Source organism: Ursus americanus, chromosome 12 (genome assembly GCF_024610735.1).
Source record: "Ursus americanus isolate L20-20 chromosome 12, mUrsAme1.1.p, whole genome shotgun sequence".
Classification (NCBI taxonomy): domain Eukaryota; kingdom Metazoa; phylum Chordata; class Mammalia; order Carnivora; family Ursidae; genus Ursus; species Ursus americanus.
The window spans coordinates 41014518-41031516 of NC_142138.1; the positions used below are offsets into that span (position 1 = coordinate 41014518).

The 16999-nt window shown below is 38.9% G+C and overlaps 1 protein-coding gene across 6 annotated transcripts in view; it reads right to left on the minus strand.

The window, feature by feature from the left end:
* KYAT3 (kynurenine aminotransferase 3) overlaps nucleotides 1–16999 on the minus strand; it is a 78215-nt gene that overhangs the window by 45879 nt on the left and 15337 nt on the right. For 5 of the 6 annotated variants that reach the window (XM_087866082.1, XM_045801844.2, XM_045801843.2 and 2 more), the window contains 3 exons: nucleotides 7701–7759; nucleotides 7032–7176; nucleotides 1847–1996 (listed from right to left, as the gene is read on the minus strand). In XM_087866082.1, coding sequence (XP_087722208.1) covers nucleotides 1847–1996; nucleotides 7032–7176; nucleotides 7701–7759 — 354 coding nt within the window. The remainder of the gene's footprint in view (nucleotides 1–1846; nucleotides 1997–7031; nucleotides 7177–7700; nucleotides 7760–16999) is intronic. The other variant, XM_087866081.1, reaches the window with a different exon arrangement.

The window sequence follows — 16999 nt, forward strand, 5'->3', positions numbered from 1 at the left end:
CTTTGAAGCCTGGTGAGAAACACAGTGCCTGATTTGAAGTGAGAGCTGAATAATGGAAAATAAACTGGGGAGGCAGAGAGGTAAAGCTGAAACAATATACTTGACACTCTTTGCTGTAATTTCTTCATTTTTATGATGGAAATAATTCCCCTCTCTTTCTGAAGAGTATTTATTGAGTATTCAGTATTTTAGGGATTGGCAGTACCGCAATAAACTGGTTCTCCTGGAACTTACATTCTACTGAGAGAGATAATAAACAAGAAAACACAGAAATAAGTTATAGATAATTTCAGATAGTAATAATGCTATAAAGGAAATAAAACAGGTCAATGTGATAGAAAGTGACATGTGTGTGGTTTCAAGATATCAGATACAGCGATCAGGGAAGAAAGAATAAAGAAAAGAAGGTCAAGGGCTGAGCCTTGGGATGCTCGAGCAGATGCAAGAGGAAGCAACGAAGGATTAACAACATCAGAGACTGAGATAAAACGTTCAACTAGTTTACAGATAAAGGAGATTATGTATATGAAAGTTACCTGTATTTCCTTAAGTAGCTATTGTCTGGCATCGCAGAGGGCATTAGAGATGTAAAAGAATAGCATAATACAAAGTAACAGCAGTATCTTTTATAGAAGAGGTACAGGGAAAGTGCCATGAGAGTTCAAAGAAAGGAATTAACAACATAGATCAGGGCAAATATTCATTCTTCAGACTCGGCTTAAGCAATGCCTCTCTGGAGTCTTCCAGGCCTCCCTTAGCAGAGCCGCCCCACCGTAACTTACACGTTCTCCGCTACTGACTGTCACACGCATTCCAATTCACCAGTTTGCGAGTATCTCCTCTACCACACAGAAAACTCCTTCCACACAGAAACTGTCTTTTAAAAATCTCCTAGTATAGGAGATCCTCAGTGATTTCTGAATTAATGAAGAGGTCAGGAAATACTGAAGCAGGGGTATTGGAATGATGATGGGGATGTATGGGCAGAGTTGACCGAGTTTGGGGCCATGTGAGTCACATAACTAGAGCAGAAATCACTCATCCTTCTTGTTACACATGGTGCTGCTAACAAGGCTGGGCACAAAAATACACTGACCAAATACTTGCTGAGTTCAGATAAGGGTAATTTTAGTCGTGCAAATGAAAGATTCATTATCCCCATCACTGCTAGCCCTTCTACTTACTCTTATCTAAACAGGCTGTAAAAATGAGTCACATGCAACAAAATAGATGAATCTCACAGACATAACAATAAATGAAAGAAGCCATTCAAGAGTACATACTGTGTGATTCCATACATGTCAGGTTAAAGAGCGGGTAAAATGAGCCTATGGTGATAGAAGACAGAAGAGTAGTTACCTCTGGAAGAATATAAACTAGGCAGGGGCAAAAGGGAGCCTTCTGGGTGCTGGAAATGTACTAGATCTTCATCTAGTGGTTACGGAGGTACACATACACATACATATAAATATATACATGCAAACAATTTATCAAGCCGTATGCTTAAGATTTGTGAATTTTACTCATATGTACTATACTTCAAAAATCATTAAAAATAGAATGTGAGGGGCGCCTGGGTGGCGCAGTCGTTAAGCGTCTGCCTTCGGCTCAGGGCGTGATCCCAGGGTCCTGGGATCGAGCCCCGCATCAGGCTCCTCCTCTGGGAGCCTGCTTCTTCCTCTCCCACTCCCCCTGCTTGTGTTCCCTCTCTCACTGGCTATCTCTCTCTCTGTCAAATACATAAATAAAATCTTTAAAAAAAAATAGAATGTGAAATAAATAAAAGACTCAAAGGCAGTACAAATGATAATTGGTATAGGTAAGATGATACTGTTAATATACTTACTTCATCTCCCTTGTCAATTAATCCTTGAATGGCATTAAAAAGAGATCCATACGCTCCTACTGTCACAAGGATTTCTTTATTTGGATTGATTTGATTTTGATAAAATTTTTCATATAAGCAGGCTAGAGCTTTCACAAGTGATGGATGACCCTGTTGAATAAAAAAACAGGAAAAAAAACCTTGAATTCGATTATGGGATCTACTTCTTGGAGGTACTCTGGATCTAAAATGAAAGAATTTTTAAAATTTGGGTTTTATGTTTATAGTTATACCAAGAAAATTTATATTTTTGAATGGAAATAACATTTTTTTCTCTACTCTCACAGGATTCCTACATGAAGGATCATGAAAACTTGCTAATGACTAAAAAAAACCCTGTTAAAGGATTGGTTTTGGAACTTAAAATTACAACGTATTTGCTTTGATAAAAATTGACTTCAGTACCAAATATATCTTCAACAGCACATTTTTTGACAGAAATCAAATCACATTCAATTACTTTATTTTTGACAGTAATTAAATTATATTGCATAGAGTTGGACTTTTTCCCCAGTTAAAATAAGAAAATCTGCATTGTCTATATATCCCAAATCTATTCTTCCATGTTACTAAAGAGAAGGCTATTATGCCAACATATTTTGCCCTCTCTGCCCCCAAAGAGATGCACATCAGTGCTCCTGTGAGAGTTCATGTTAGGAGGAAGCAGGACATTCTTCACCACCATGGTAGCCAGGAGGGGAGGGGTCATCCAAGTGAACTACCATGCTCACCAGAGGAATGAAGGGACTGTACATGCACAAAGTCTGAGGCATGTAGGAAGTCTTGACTCACTCATTCGCTCTTCTTCTACGTTCTCTGCTCTTCCCTCCTTCTCTTTCTTTTCCTTCCCTTTCCCCCTCCTTGTGTTATTTGGTATTGAAGTCAATATTTCTTGTTTCTTATTTTTTCCTAGCACGTAGCTCCTCTTTCTGCTTTTGGAGAACCACCTTGATTTTCTGTCAGTTGCAAATGAGAGTCCAATTGCAGGGCATGTGCCTTTTTCGCAAAGCACCTTGGGCTCTGGAGGAATAAACTGGATCAGGACACAGGACAAGAGGGAGGCTGGTAGGATATACCCCAGGTTTAGGAAGTAAGATAGCCTTTGGTCATTCTGAGTTACCCATCCCTAGGTCATATGAAAAGGAGGCATTTTTTGTTAAAGATACTTTTGTTTGTCACCTTTGTCAGAATGTCGGCTACTATGCCACAGACCCTCACCCAATCAAATTCAATAGAAACAGAGCTATAGCACATTTTCCATACTTTGAAATTAGGAGATATTATAATATTAGAGAAAGTGAGTATAATTAATAGGGGAGGTGACAGAACACAGCCAGTAAACTAAAAAATAATAGCAAGAGAAAAAGACCACTTAAATTCAACCTCCAAAAAATATACACAATTTGTGAAAAGAGCAAGAGAAGATTGTCACCACTCCCAGAAATCCAAAATTTCCTTTGAATTTCATTTTAATAACAGGTCTAACCAATTCTAGCAAAGGGCGATCTGAAAGCAACCGTAAACATTATACATCTTTCCTCAGAATAATAAGGGTCTGTGTTTTTAAAAATTTTTTAATCACAAAAATAATGCACGCTTCATATAATAATTTAAACTAGGCAAAGATGTGTTAAATATAATTATGATCTCTCCTCAACAACACTTCCTTCTCATCCCCCTGAGGTGACCAATGTCATCCAGACCCTGGTGACAGTGCAATACCATCCCCTGTGCTTATTCCAATATAAAAACACATATATACATATACTCACATATATTTACAAAAACTGGAAAATATTTAAGAAATAGGCATAGGTTACAGCAAAGGAAATATCAACAAAACTAAAAGGCAACTATGGAATGGGAGAAGATATTTGCAAATGACATATCAGATAATGGGCAGGAATCCAGAATCTGTACAGAACTTATCAAACTCAACACCCAAAAAACAAAAAATCCAGTCGAGAAATGGGCATAAGACGTGAACAGACATTTCTTCAAAGAAGACATACAAATGGCCAACAGACTCATGAAAAAAATGTTCAGTATCACTTATCATCAGGGAAATAAAAATCAAAACCACAATGAGATACCACCTCACACCGGTCAGAACGGCTAAAACTAACAAGTCAGGAAACAACAGATGTTGGCGAAGACGTGGAGAAAGGGGAACCCTCTTACAACTGTTGGTGGGAATGCAAGCTGGCACAGCCACTCTGGAAAACAGAATGGAGGTTCCTCAAAAAGTTAAAAATAGAACTATCTGGGGCACCTGTGTGGCTCAGTTAAACATCTGCCTTCGGCTCAGATCATGATCCCAGGGTCCTGGGATAGAGCCCCGCCTTGGCCTCCCTGCTCAGCAGGGAGTCTGCTTCTCTCTGCCCCTCCCCCCTGCTTGTGCACGCACACGCTCTCTCTCTCTCTCATAAATAAATAAATAATCTTTAAGGGGCGCCTGGGTGGCTCAGTCGTTAAGCATCTGCCGTCAGCTCAGGGTGTGATCCCAGGGTTCTGGGATCAAGCCCTGCATTGGGCTCCCTGCTCCGCTGGGAGCCTGCTTCTTCCTCTCCCACTCCCCCTGCTTGTGTTTCCTCTCTTACTGGCTGTCTCTCTCCCTGTCAAATAAATAAATAAAATATTTAAAAATAAATAAATAAATAAACGGAGGGGTGGCTCAGTCAGTTAAGTGCTGCCTTCCGCTCAGGTCATGATCCCAGGCTCCTAGGTTCAAGCCCTGTGACAGGCTCTCTGCTCAGCAGGGAGCCTGCCACTCCCCCTGCTTGTACTCTCTCTGTCAAATAAGTAAATAAAATCTTTATATATATATAAATATATATATTTATATATATATATTTATATATACTTATTTATATATATTATATATCTAAATATATATTTATTTATATTTATTTATATTTATTATATATAAATATATTTTTACATATATTTATATATATACTTATATATATAAATATATATACTTATGATATATATATATATATATGAACTACCCTATGATCCAGCAATTGCACTACTAGGTATTTATCCAAAAGATACAAAAGTGCTGATTCAAAGGGGCACCTGCACCCCATTGTTTATAGTAGCACACTACAATAGCCAAACTATGGAAAGAGCCCAGATGTTCATTGACAGATGAATGGATAAAGAATATGTGATGCACACACACACGCGCGCACACACACACACACACACACACAGAGAAATATTACTTAGCTATCAAAAAGAATGAAATCTTGCCATTTTCAATGACATGGATGGAACTAGAGGCTATGACGCTAAGCGAAATAAGTCAGTCAGAGAAAGACAAATACCATATGATTTCACTCATATGTGGAATTTAAAAAACAAAACAGATGACCACAGGGGAAGGGAAGGAAAAATAAAACAAGATAAAAATAGACAGGGAGGTAAACCATAAGAGACTCTAAACTATAGGGAACAAACTGAGTGTGCTGGAGGAGAGGTGGGTGAGGGGATGGGGTAACTGGGTGATGGGCATTAAGGAGGGCTTGATGTAATGACCACTGGATGTTATATGCAACTGATAAATCACTAAATTCTACCCTGAAACTAATAATACACTATATATTAACTAAATTAATTTAAACAAAAAATTTTTTTAAAAAGAATGGGCACAGGTTATGTTCTAATAAAACTTTATTTACAAAAATCAGGACCGGGTCAGATATGGCTGAAGGCCATAGCTTGCCAAACTCCACTACGGATCAACTCAGGGAGAAGTGACAACAATATTTCATCCCCCAATCCATGAACATCATATACCACTCCATTTGTATAAGTCTTACTTAATGTCTCTCAGCAAAGTTTTGTAGTTGTCATTGAACAGATCTTGCATATATTTTAAAAATTCAGTTCAAATATTTAACGCTTTGGGATGCTATTGTAAATGGTATTCAAAAAAATTTTTACTTTCCAACTGTTCATTTTTAGTATACGGAAATACAACTGATTTTTATATTTTGGTCTTGTGTTCCCACAACCATGCTCAATTCACTCAGTAAGTTCTGGTAGTTTTTTTGTAGAATCTAGGAATCTTTGTATATCCTAGGTATTTTATCACAGAAGGATAGGGATTGGTAGAGAGGTAGAGAGGAAGAAAGTAATTAGTTGGAAATAGAGGATATTAATTAAGAGGTCAATACTGAGGCTACATGTGTTAATGGGAGAGAAAATATGTATGCCAAGAGAATATTCTCTGCAAACTGATGTAGCCACTGTGGGAGACAGTACAGAGGTTTCTCAAAAAATTAAAAACAGATCTACCATACGATCCAGTAATTCTACTGGATATTTACCCAAAGAATTTGAAAACACTAATTCAAAAAGATATGAGCACCCCATGTTTATAACAGCATTATTTACAATAGCCAGATTATGGAAGCAGCCCAAGTGTCCATCGAGAGATGAATGCGTATAGATGTGGTGTATATATATACAATGGAATACTATTCGGCCATCAAAAAGAATGAAATCTTGCCATTTGCAAAAACATGGATGGAGCCAGAGTATAATGCTAAGTGAAATAAGTCAGTCAGAGAAAGACAAATAGTACACGATTTCACTCATATGTGGAATCTAAGAAACAAAACAAACAAAGGAAAAAAGAGGGAGAGACAAACCAAAAAACAGACTCTTAACTATATAGAGAACAAATGGATGGTTAGCAGAGGGGAGATGGGTGGGGGGATGGGTGAAATACGTGAAGGGGATTAAGAGTACACATCGTGGTGAGTACTGAATAATGTATAGAATTACTGAATCACAATATTGTACACCTGAAACTAATATAACACTGTATGTTAACCATACTGAAATTTTTTTTAAAAAGCTGCAAAAAAAAGAGAAGATTCTCCTTCCTTTGTTGCCATCAGACCCTATGCTGGAACAACAGTAAAGGAAAGAACAAGATAGGACTGTGGAGGGTTAGAAGTTGGGGACAGCTCCTTCTAGGACATAAGGGCAAGCAAGGGTGGGGGTTCCTCCAATTATCAGGTTGGGACACCTGGTCCCAGAAAGCCAATTACACAGAAGTGATGGAAGTACATTCCCACACAATACAATATAAAATACAAGTTCAGGCCCCACATGGTCTTCATATACTCACAAAGCCTCGCGTATACTGGTTCAGGCTATCAATTGCTGCAATCTTTGATAACTTCTCCTTTACATATACAGGAGGGGATATATCTGGAAGGCCTTGACCAAGATTCACAACAGAGGGGTCTGCAGCCAACTTTGTAAATTCAACCCTAAAATTTAAAAAATACTAGTAAGTACTATAATTACAAAGTTAGCTTTTTATACCTCATGACCTTAATGTAAAAACCGAAAAACTAGAACCTAGTTTAGTCTTACAAATAAAAGAAAAACAAATTTCCAACAAAAACTTCACCATCTACAAAATGACTTTATCTAATTAAATGACGGCTGAACTAATGAACTTAGAAGTTTCTTACAAATCTCAGTTTCTTGATACCCACAGTGTCATCGTTTATTTTTTTCCCTTCAACCGTACCAGCTGCTGCTAAACCATGGGTTACAAGGTAAGCTCTTTGTCCTTCTCTCTGCCTACTCGCAGGCTGAGCACACGTACCGGGTGAATAAATCCGTGTATGGATCCGTAACTTCCTGCCAATTTCACTTAATGAATAAGTTAAAATAAATGCCTTTATTTGAGGACTATAGATGAGGCTAACAATTCCCAACTAGGAATATCAAAATGTGCAGGAAAAAAGCTTCACCAAATTATTATTGTTTATTCTAAGGTACTTACCATACATTACTATCAAGGCCTTCGATTCGTTTTGCATTGGTGATTTTCAAAGACATCTTCTGAAAGATACAAATATTGAAAGGTTTTTTTAAAAATTTCTTTAATCAAAATTCAAAAAGCCAGAAAATCATGGGTAACTCTACCTTTTCCCTATGTCACCATGGAAAAAGCGGTACCAAAATGACAAATGCCAGACTCCAATACAAAATTCTGAAGTGGAATCATCTCCCACCTACTGCCCTAAGAAGTGCTTTTTCTTACGATCCTTAGATGTTTATCTTCTCACAAAGGAACAAAAATAGCCTAAAGAAATAAACCAATCTGAAGGCCTGAAATGTACTGAAGAGAACAATAATGATACTAAAAAAAGTCAGTTTAAAAAAATACCTTGAGTCATTCTCTGAAGATCATTTTAGGTAAGATGTACTAACTATTCCACAAGTAAATGCCTTGAATGGCACACAGGAAGCACTCCACAAATGGTTTTAAAACTACTCAATGGAGAGCCCCAAATCATAATGCTCACATTACCGAGCACTGAGTACGTACCAGGCACTGTTCTAAGTGTTGTACATAATTAACTCATTTCATATTCACCACAACCCTATGGAGTGGTTCTCTTATTACCCCTAATTACATAGGAGCAAAGTGAGGTACAGAGGATAAGGTTATAGAACTTTACACATCGGCCCAAGTTTACGGAAGCTAGGAACATTTAAACCCAACAGATTCAACTCAGGATTTGAACCCAGGCAGTTTGACTCCAGAATACATACTCCGATTTCTTTTTTTTTTCTTTTTTTCGATTTTATTTATTTTTAGAGTGAGAGCATGAGCAGGGGAAGGGGCAGAGGAAGGGAGAGGGAAAGAGAGAATGTCAAGCAGACTCCACGCTGAGTGCAGACCCCCAACGCAGGGCTTGATCCCACAACCCTGAGATCACGACCCAAGCTGAAATAAAGAGTCGGATGCTTAATCAACTGAGCCGCCCAGGCGCCCCCAGATCTATTTCTATATACTGCCTCTTACTAAACAAGACCTTATAAAAAATATTACCAGAATGTTGCCTCCTAACAAAAGTGTATTAGACATTTAGATCAGGTCTCCTTACACCAAGCAAGCTAGGGCCATGGTAGAAAAATATTAAAAGTTAAAATTATGGTACAGCATACAATTTGTTAGTTCTCTAGATTTTAAAATTAAGTTTATACTATCTCCCCAAAGCACCGAATTAGCGTTGAGTTCACTGTTACCAAGCGGCTGGGGAAAAAAAATGATTGGCAGCATTTTTATAAAGATTTTCCTAATAGAATATTAAAGCAATTTTAATTCAATCTGGGAGGAAGATAATGATAATGGTTATTAAATAGACCATTGTTCTCATTCTATTCCAACAAAGGAACCAAGAAAAATATCTTTTTACTCTCATATTTTTTAATCTTTGAAACTCCAGTGAAATACATCACATGCAAATTCTCCAGAGGTTAAGGTGCCTTCCAGAATAGCATTATGATTAAGTACCCACATGATGCTATTCTAGAAACTACAATTATAAAACTAAAAAGTCCCAGAATGACAGAAAAAAATATTTTAACAATTGTCCTTTGCCATTAAAATGTTTAAAACTTAATGATTCATTTAGCATGTGGCTGCAAACACAGAGTACAAATTCATACACAAACAGGTGAGAAAAGTCTTCAGCAGATCATTTAGACACAAAGTCAATTTTACTTAAAATATTTAGATAATTGAAGGCAAAACACATTACCAGATTTAATTTTAAAATCTGTGTCCAGAGCAGCCTCTCTCTCACAACCTCCCTGCCTCTGTTCCTTCCCACCTCTATGCCTTAACCATTTTAATATTTCAAATTCCTCTACCTTAGTGGTCTTTCTACACCAATGTTTCCCAACCTCTTTTTCATCACTGCCCCCATCAGGAGACCTTTTAGATATTTCTTCTAATCATCTCCCCTACTGCCCCATACATTAAGGAGTTTTGTCAGATAGGACTGAGCTTTACAAGGTCACAAAACATTGTAATAGCTATGTTTCATTTCACCTGCCAAGCACCAATTTTCTCCCCTTGAGGGCAATAATGCCCCTGTTGAGAATGCATGTTCTGTACTCAATTCGATCCCTGCTCCCCACCTCCCTGTCTCTGCACTTGGCTAATTCCTAATTCACTCGCCACTTTCAGTTCTCAAGTTAGACTTCATTTCCTCCAGAGAGTGTTTTCTGATTCCCTAATTCAAGGTTATATATTCTTCCTACATACTCCTATCACACGGAGTACTTTCAGGCATTCACTATATAACACTGTAATTTTCCTGTTTATTTATCTATACCACTTCCTTAGACTGCAAACCCTGAGGATTAGGTCTAGCTTATTCATCGGTATGTGTCTGTATTAATCAGGTTTCTCCACAGAAACGGAACCAATAGAATGTGCATATATATAATAGTGATCCAAGGAATTGGCTTGTGTGACTTGTGAGGGTCAATAAGTTTGAAATCTGCAGAGCAGGCCAGCAGGCTAGAGACCCAAGAAGAGTTGATGTTACAGCTCAGAGTCTAAAGGCAGTCTGGAGGCAGAATTCCCTCTTCCTGGGGGAAACTTTAGTCTTTTTTCTCTTATGGCCTTCAACTGATTGGATCAGGCCCACCCATATTCTATAGAAGGCAATTTTCTTAAAATTTGCTGATTTAAATGTTAAACTCATTTGAAAAATGCCTTTAGAGACATCTACACTTATGTTTGAACAAATATCTGGGTTCCTTGGCCGAGCCAAGTTGACATAAAATTAAGTATCACAGTGTCCAACACATAGAACTATGCTTAGCACACAGTAATTTTTCAACAAATATCTGATAAATGAAAAAAATCCACACATTAGAAAGGAACTTATGGTATCAGTTGGCTTAACTTAAGTACTATTGTGTCGGTCAGCTTAAGTTAATATATGCTTCAGTAACAAATGACCCCAAAGTCTTGGTGGCTTAAAATCATAAAGGTTTATTTATTTTTCATACTACATACTGACTGAAGGTCAGCTGCTACTTTGTTCCATGTCACTGTCACTCTGAGACATGAGCTGATGAAATAGCCTCTTTTTGGAATACTGTCAGTTTCATAGCAGAGGGAAAAAAATTTTTAATTCTGCTTAGATATGCACATACCACTTCTATTCACATTGTATTGGCTGAAGCAATTCATTGCTATGCCTGATACCAACATGGCAGAAATGAAGTCTGGAGGTACAATGACTGTGGTGGGTTGAATTGTGTAGCCCCCCGAATTCATGTTGAGGCCCTACCACCCACTACCTCAGAATCTGACCTTATTTGGTAGTAGGTTCATTGTAGATATAGTTGGCTAAATTAGGGTCATGGGTTGGGGGGAGGCTAATCTGATATGACAGTATCCTTATAAAAAGGGTGAATTTGGAGACAGTCTGGTATACAGGGAGAATGTCACATGAAGACGAAAGTGATATTTTTGAAAGTCAGGGAATGCCAGAGATTGACAGCAAACCACCAGAAATTAGGGGAAAAGCATGAACAGACTTTCTCACATCATACAGAAGAAACCGACCCTGGTACACTTCACTCTTGGGCTTTTAGCCTACAAAATTGTGAGCTAATACAGGTTTGTTGCTTCAGCCCCTCAGTTTGTCATATTCTGTTAAGGCAGCCAGAAGAAATTAATACAGTGATGAACATTTACAAGACACCGGACAGTGTCTAAAAACATCAAGATTCAGGGGCGCCTGGGTAGCACAGTCGTTAAGCGTCTGCCTTCGGCTCAGGGCGTGATCCCAGCGTTCTGGGATCGAGCTCCGCATCAGGCTCCTCGGCTGGGAGCCTGCTTCTTCCTCTCCCGTTCCCCCTGCTTGTGTTCCCTCTATCGCTGGCGGTCTCTCTGTCACATAAATAAATAAAATCTTTAAAAAAAAAAATCAAGATTCAGCAGTAGATGGTATGCTCACTATATAACAATTACTATCTAGAGCAGATCAAGTCTTATAAAATGAAAATAAACCTGGAATCCTATGGGGAATTAAGTATGAGCCTCAGGTGTATGATGGGAAATCTACAGGGCCTATATAATTTCTGGACCAGCTACTCCATGAGCTGGTTTCTGCTCCCAGGTAAATTAATGTCTGGCATACATATATTGCAGTGCTATGTTATAAACACAAAAATGCTACTGAAATAATAAGCAGCATCTTTTTTTGTCAACTTGAGGCTGAAAAGTGCAGTTCTGAAGAATGACCACTAGGTGCCACTCTTGCCAGAGATGAAAAAAAAGCTTATTGCTAATTCTCTCTAAAATGGTTACTGCAGTGGTGCTAGAACAAGGAAACCCTGGAAAGAAGAAAAAATATTACCCATTATCCTAAGACTAGCATACTAAAGTTTCAACTGTATATATTTTGAGAACTCTGACTGTAAGACTGCCGCTTTTAGGTCAGATAGGATAGGCGTAGAAAAACCCAAATGGTGGGTTAAAGCTGGGGAAGCTGAGGCTGTGAGTGTCTTCTTTTTAAATACAGATCTATTTTAAAAAGATATTTTGCCAGCCCCTGGGTGGTGCAGTCAGGCCTCCCACTCTTGGTTTCAGCTGGGGTGGTGATCTCTGGGTTGTGAGATCAAGCCCTGAATCAGGCACAGTGAGGGGTCTGCTAAGGCTTCTCTCTCCCTCTCCCTCTGCTCCTCCCCATGCTAGCTCGCTTGTGCTCTCTCTCACTCTAAAATAAATAAATAAATCTTCTAAAAAATAAGAAATTTTGCATATAATTGCATAATAAATTGCATAATTGGACACTTTACCAGTTTGAGAGTTTGCCAGAAAGTTGATTGTTTCCTAATCTGACTGAAAAGAAACTTTGTTATATTCTTTTCCAGCTTTGAGGCTGAGAAACAGATCACTGCATAGACGCCTCTGAAGCTCCCAAGCTATGTTACTCAGCTCTCTTAGAAACGCAATCAAAAACGGTTTAGGCAAAAGGGGGAATTTATCGGAAAGCTTGTGTCACCATGATAAGGAAAGAAGTGTGGCCGGGCTTAAGGGTAACTGAAGCCAGAAACCTGAACCTCCCCAGGGCTCTGCTTCATCTACGTTTCTACCCAATCTCGGTCTGCTTTTCCCCACAGGAGACAAAGACACAGTCACACCTCCCAGTTTCACCACGAGAGGGACTGAGAGTTGCTTTCTCTATCCCAATTTTGAAAATTCTAGGGAAGGGTTCTGAATGGCCTAGCTTTGGCTAATAAACTGTGGCATTTCTCCAAGAATTTAAGAAGTACTATATTAGTATGGTTGTTAAGACCATGATGAAAAAATACTACCAAAGCAGTCTAGAGCAAGATCATGAGAGGTGTAGAGATGCAGTTGAATAATGGTGCCCTTTTTTTGGATGATGTCTTTCAGTGTGCTCACTACCCAATCAAGTAATGGCATAGACCTGACTCTACAATCCCCTGGTTCTTCCAGGCATGCTCCCTGAGCCAGAACTTGTCAATACCCCTGGATAGTACCTCTATAAGACAGTAGCCTCTATTGAAAAACATGGTTCGAATAGGGGAAAAGAGCATTTTCCAGAGAAACAGGAGTTGATGATGTTCTTAAAAGGAGGGAGGGGTCTCAGGCCATGGTAGTGTGTCTAAATGGGAAGGTTCATAGGGAGAGTGCTGTAGACACCCCGAACCTGTAGCAGAGCTAAAGATGTGGAGCTGAAGCTTCTACTGCTGGAACAGAGAGCCAAGGGAGAGAGCCAGCTATAGAACCAATTTCTAAGGCAGGGGTGAAATTAAGTTTCCTCTTACTGACTGATACATTGCTAGTGACTGCAGTCTCACGTCTCCTTTACATTCTAATCACACTGGCTTTCGTTCATCCATGCAACGAATATTTATTTAATATGTATTGTGCACAAGGTACTCTTCGGCGTGGACTAGATCAGTGAGCAAAACAAACCAAGATTCCCTATTCTCACTGAGCCTTTCTTCTTTCTATACCTCAAACACACCCGGTTTATTTCTATCATATGTTATATTACTCTATATAGTATTCACCACTCCTTTTCGGAAGGAGTGACTCAGACTGGCCATGTGATTTGCTCTGGTCAATGGCGTGTGAGTGGATGCGACATATACTATGTCTAAGAAGCTGTAAGTGCTTGTGCATGGTTTTGGCTCATACTATGGTTATGGCTTATACTCACACTTCTCTGCTATGAGAAGACTTTGTCTCAGATAGGGGCTACTCCTTTAGTCTCAATCCTGGAATAAAAAGATACAGAGTGGAGCTACAACCTGGAGCAAAGCCACTACTGATTTGTAGCCTACATATAACATGGGTGAGAATAAAATGTTTAGTGACCTAAGAAGGTAAGATTTTGTGGGTTTTGGTACTGCAGCAAAGTTGCTGATATAAAAGAGTTTGCAATTGCTGTGTGCTCTGCCTGGAATGCCCTTCTCTTAGGCCCAGATTCCACCTTGCCTCGCCCTGCCTTTGTTTCCTTGGGTGAAGGCTGGAACAGCAATGGCTTCCTCCTCCACTTGGAAACTGTTGTGTAGCAAGGAAGCTGTGTGTGTGTGTGTGTGTGTGTGTGTGTGTGTGTGTGTGTGTATGGTCAGACCTCATGGTGTCTTGGAGGAGATGGAAATGAATTTTCCCTACTATATAAATAAATATTTGTATGGTTAAACACACACACACACACGCACACAAATATTAAAATACACCCTCCTCAGAGAGGGCTTCTAAAACTACATGCTTTAACATTAGTCATCGCCTCTCTCCTACTAGCCCCACCAAGAATGTTAGCATGTTTCTCTAACTTTCTTACAACATTTGCCACTATTTGAAATTATTATTTCTTAATTATCTATCTTGCTCACTAAAACAAAAACCTCAAGGACTTATCTTGTTCAGTGCTGTGTCTCTGGCAACGAAAGTGGTGTTTGGCAGGTGGTATTTATAAGTATTTTCTGAACACGTGAATGAAATCCCATCTCTTTTTAACTATCCTCATTTTTAACTACTTCAAGGGCATCCTCCCTCCGACCTATCCCTCAGTGCTACAGAGCTATGAACTTAAAACAGATACTGGGCTACCACTCCGCTCTAAAACCTTCAGTGACTCTCCTCAAACTACGGAACCTAGTTCAAATTCAAAAGTGGCATTCAAGGCCCTTAGTCTATTTCCAGCCTTCTCTCCCACCATGCTATCCCTTCTCATACAGTGATTCAACAGCTCAGAGCCACCTGCCATTCTCTAATTGCATTCATGGTGTTTCTGTTTCCCATGCCTTTTTTTTTTTTTAAGAGTGAGAGAGAAGGAGAGAGTGCACGCATACGTGAGAGGGGTGGAGGACAGATGGAAAGGGAAAGAATATCAAGCAGGCTCCATCCTGAGTCTGGAGCCCAACAAAGGGCTCAATCTCATGACTGTGAGATCATGACCTGAGCCAAAATCAAGAGTTGGATGCCTAACCGACTGAGCCATCCAGGCACCCCTGTTTCCTATACTTTAATTCAAATTCTTTCCCCTGTTTGATATGATCTTCTCCATAATCCCCACTGTGGTAGACTCAGACATGACCTCCCAAAAGATGTTCACATCCTAACCCTTGGAACTTGTGACTATTTCCTTATATGGCAATATATATCCTTATGTCCTTGCAGATGTGATTAAATTAATGGTCTTGAGTTGGTCTTGATTATTTTTGGATTTTCCAGGTGGGCCCTAAATATAATCACAGGTATCTTTAAAAGGAAGCAGATGGAGTTCATACACATACAGAGGAAAAGGCCATGTGAAGACAGAGCAGAGGATGATCTGAAGATGCTGGCCTTGAAGATTAGGCTGATCTGACCATAAGCCAAGGAGTACCAGCAGCCACCAGAAGCTGGAAGAAGTAAGGAACGTATTATTCCCTGGAGCCTCTGGAGGGAGTGTGGCCCTGATGATACCTTCATTTTGGCCCAGTGATACTGATCTTGAATTCTCATCTCCATAACTGAGAATAAATTTCTGTGTAATTAAGCCATCAAGTTTGTGGTAATTTGTTACAGTGGCCATAGGAGACTATTAAACACAATCTACCTGATAACATATAGTATGGTGACTAAAGACCAAACCCACATTTCCTTAGTTGCAAACTGGAGATAAAAATAGTGTTTACAAAATAGGACAGCTAGAAGGATTAAATGAGACATCATGTAAAGCACATAGTGCAGAGGCATATGAGGAACATTCAAAAAAAATGTTTATTATTAATATTGCTTGACTTAAAAAAATTTATGAAATCTATTTTGATTTTATAGAAAATCAGAGTATGCCACCCCAAAATATGCCACTTTGACATAAGGACCATTTTGAGCTGAAGGCAACTGAGAAGAAGCAGACGCAAGAAAAACTCTCTGCCCTCCCCTCTCTACCAGGATAGGCAAGACAATCACCAGAGACAATTCTAGACTCTTATCAGATGAAATAGCACAAGAGGAGTCTACATAAGAACACTTACTAAAACTACCCTTATTTTCCATTCCTAAGCCCCTTTCCCTTTGTCTTGTCACTTCTCTATAAATTTACTGTTCTTTCTTAAGATGCTATCCAAGCCCAAGTTCTAACCACCCCTTTGAGTTAGTTATTCATCACTGAGCTCTCCTGTATGTATGTACAATGCATATGTTAATTAGCTATATTTGTTTTACTCTTGTTAATCTGTCTTTTGTAAATCTAATTTGCAGGGCCTCAGTCAGAAAACCTAGGAGGGTGGATGATAGAGTTATATTTTTCCTCCCCTACAATATCATTCAGTGGGCTCACAAATCTTAAATAATTGCCAGGTGAGCCACAGAATGGGAGAAAGTATTACAACACATATCTTACAAAAGACTACTATTTGGAATACATAAAGAACTTTTACAACTCAATAGGAAGGCAAACAAGATTTGACAGCCACTTTGTAGAAGACACATGAATGGCCAAAAGCACATAAAAGATCTTCAATGTCATTAGTTATTAGGGAAATGCAAAATAAAACCACAATGAGGTACTACTAGATACCCATCAGAACGGCTAAAATTGTAGATACTGAGTGTTGATAAGGATGTGGAGTAGCTGGAACTCATACAACCCTAGTGGGAATGTAAAATGGTACAACCACTTTGGAAAGCTACTTAGCTTAAAAATGAAACATAAATGTAGCATACAAGAAGTGAAAATGTATGGCTACACAACTGCTTGCACACAAATGTTCATAATAGTTTTATTCGCAATAGCAAAA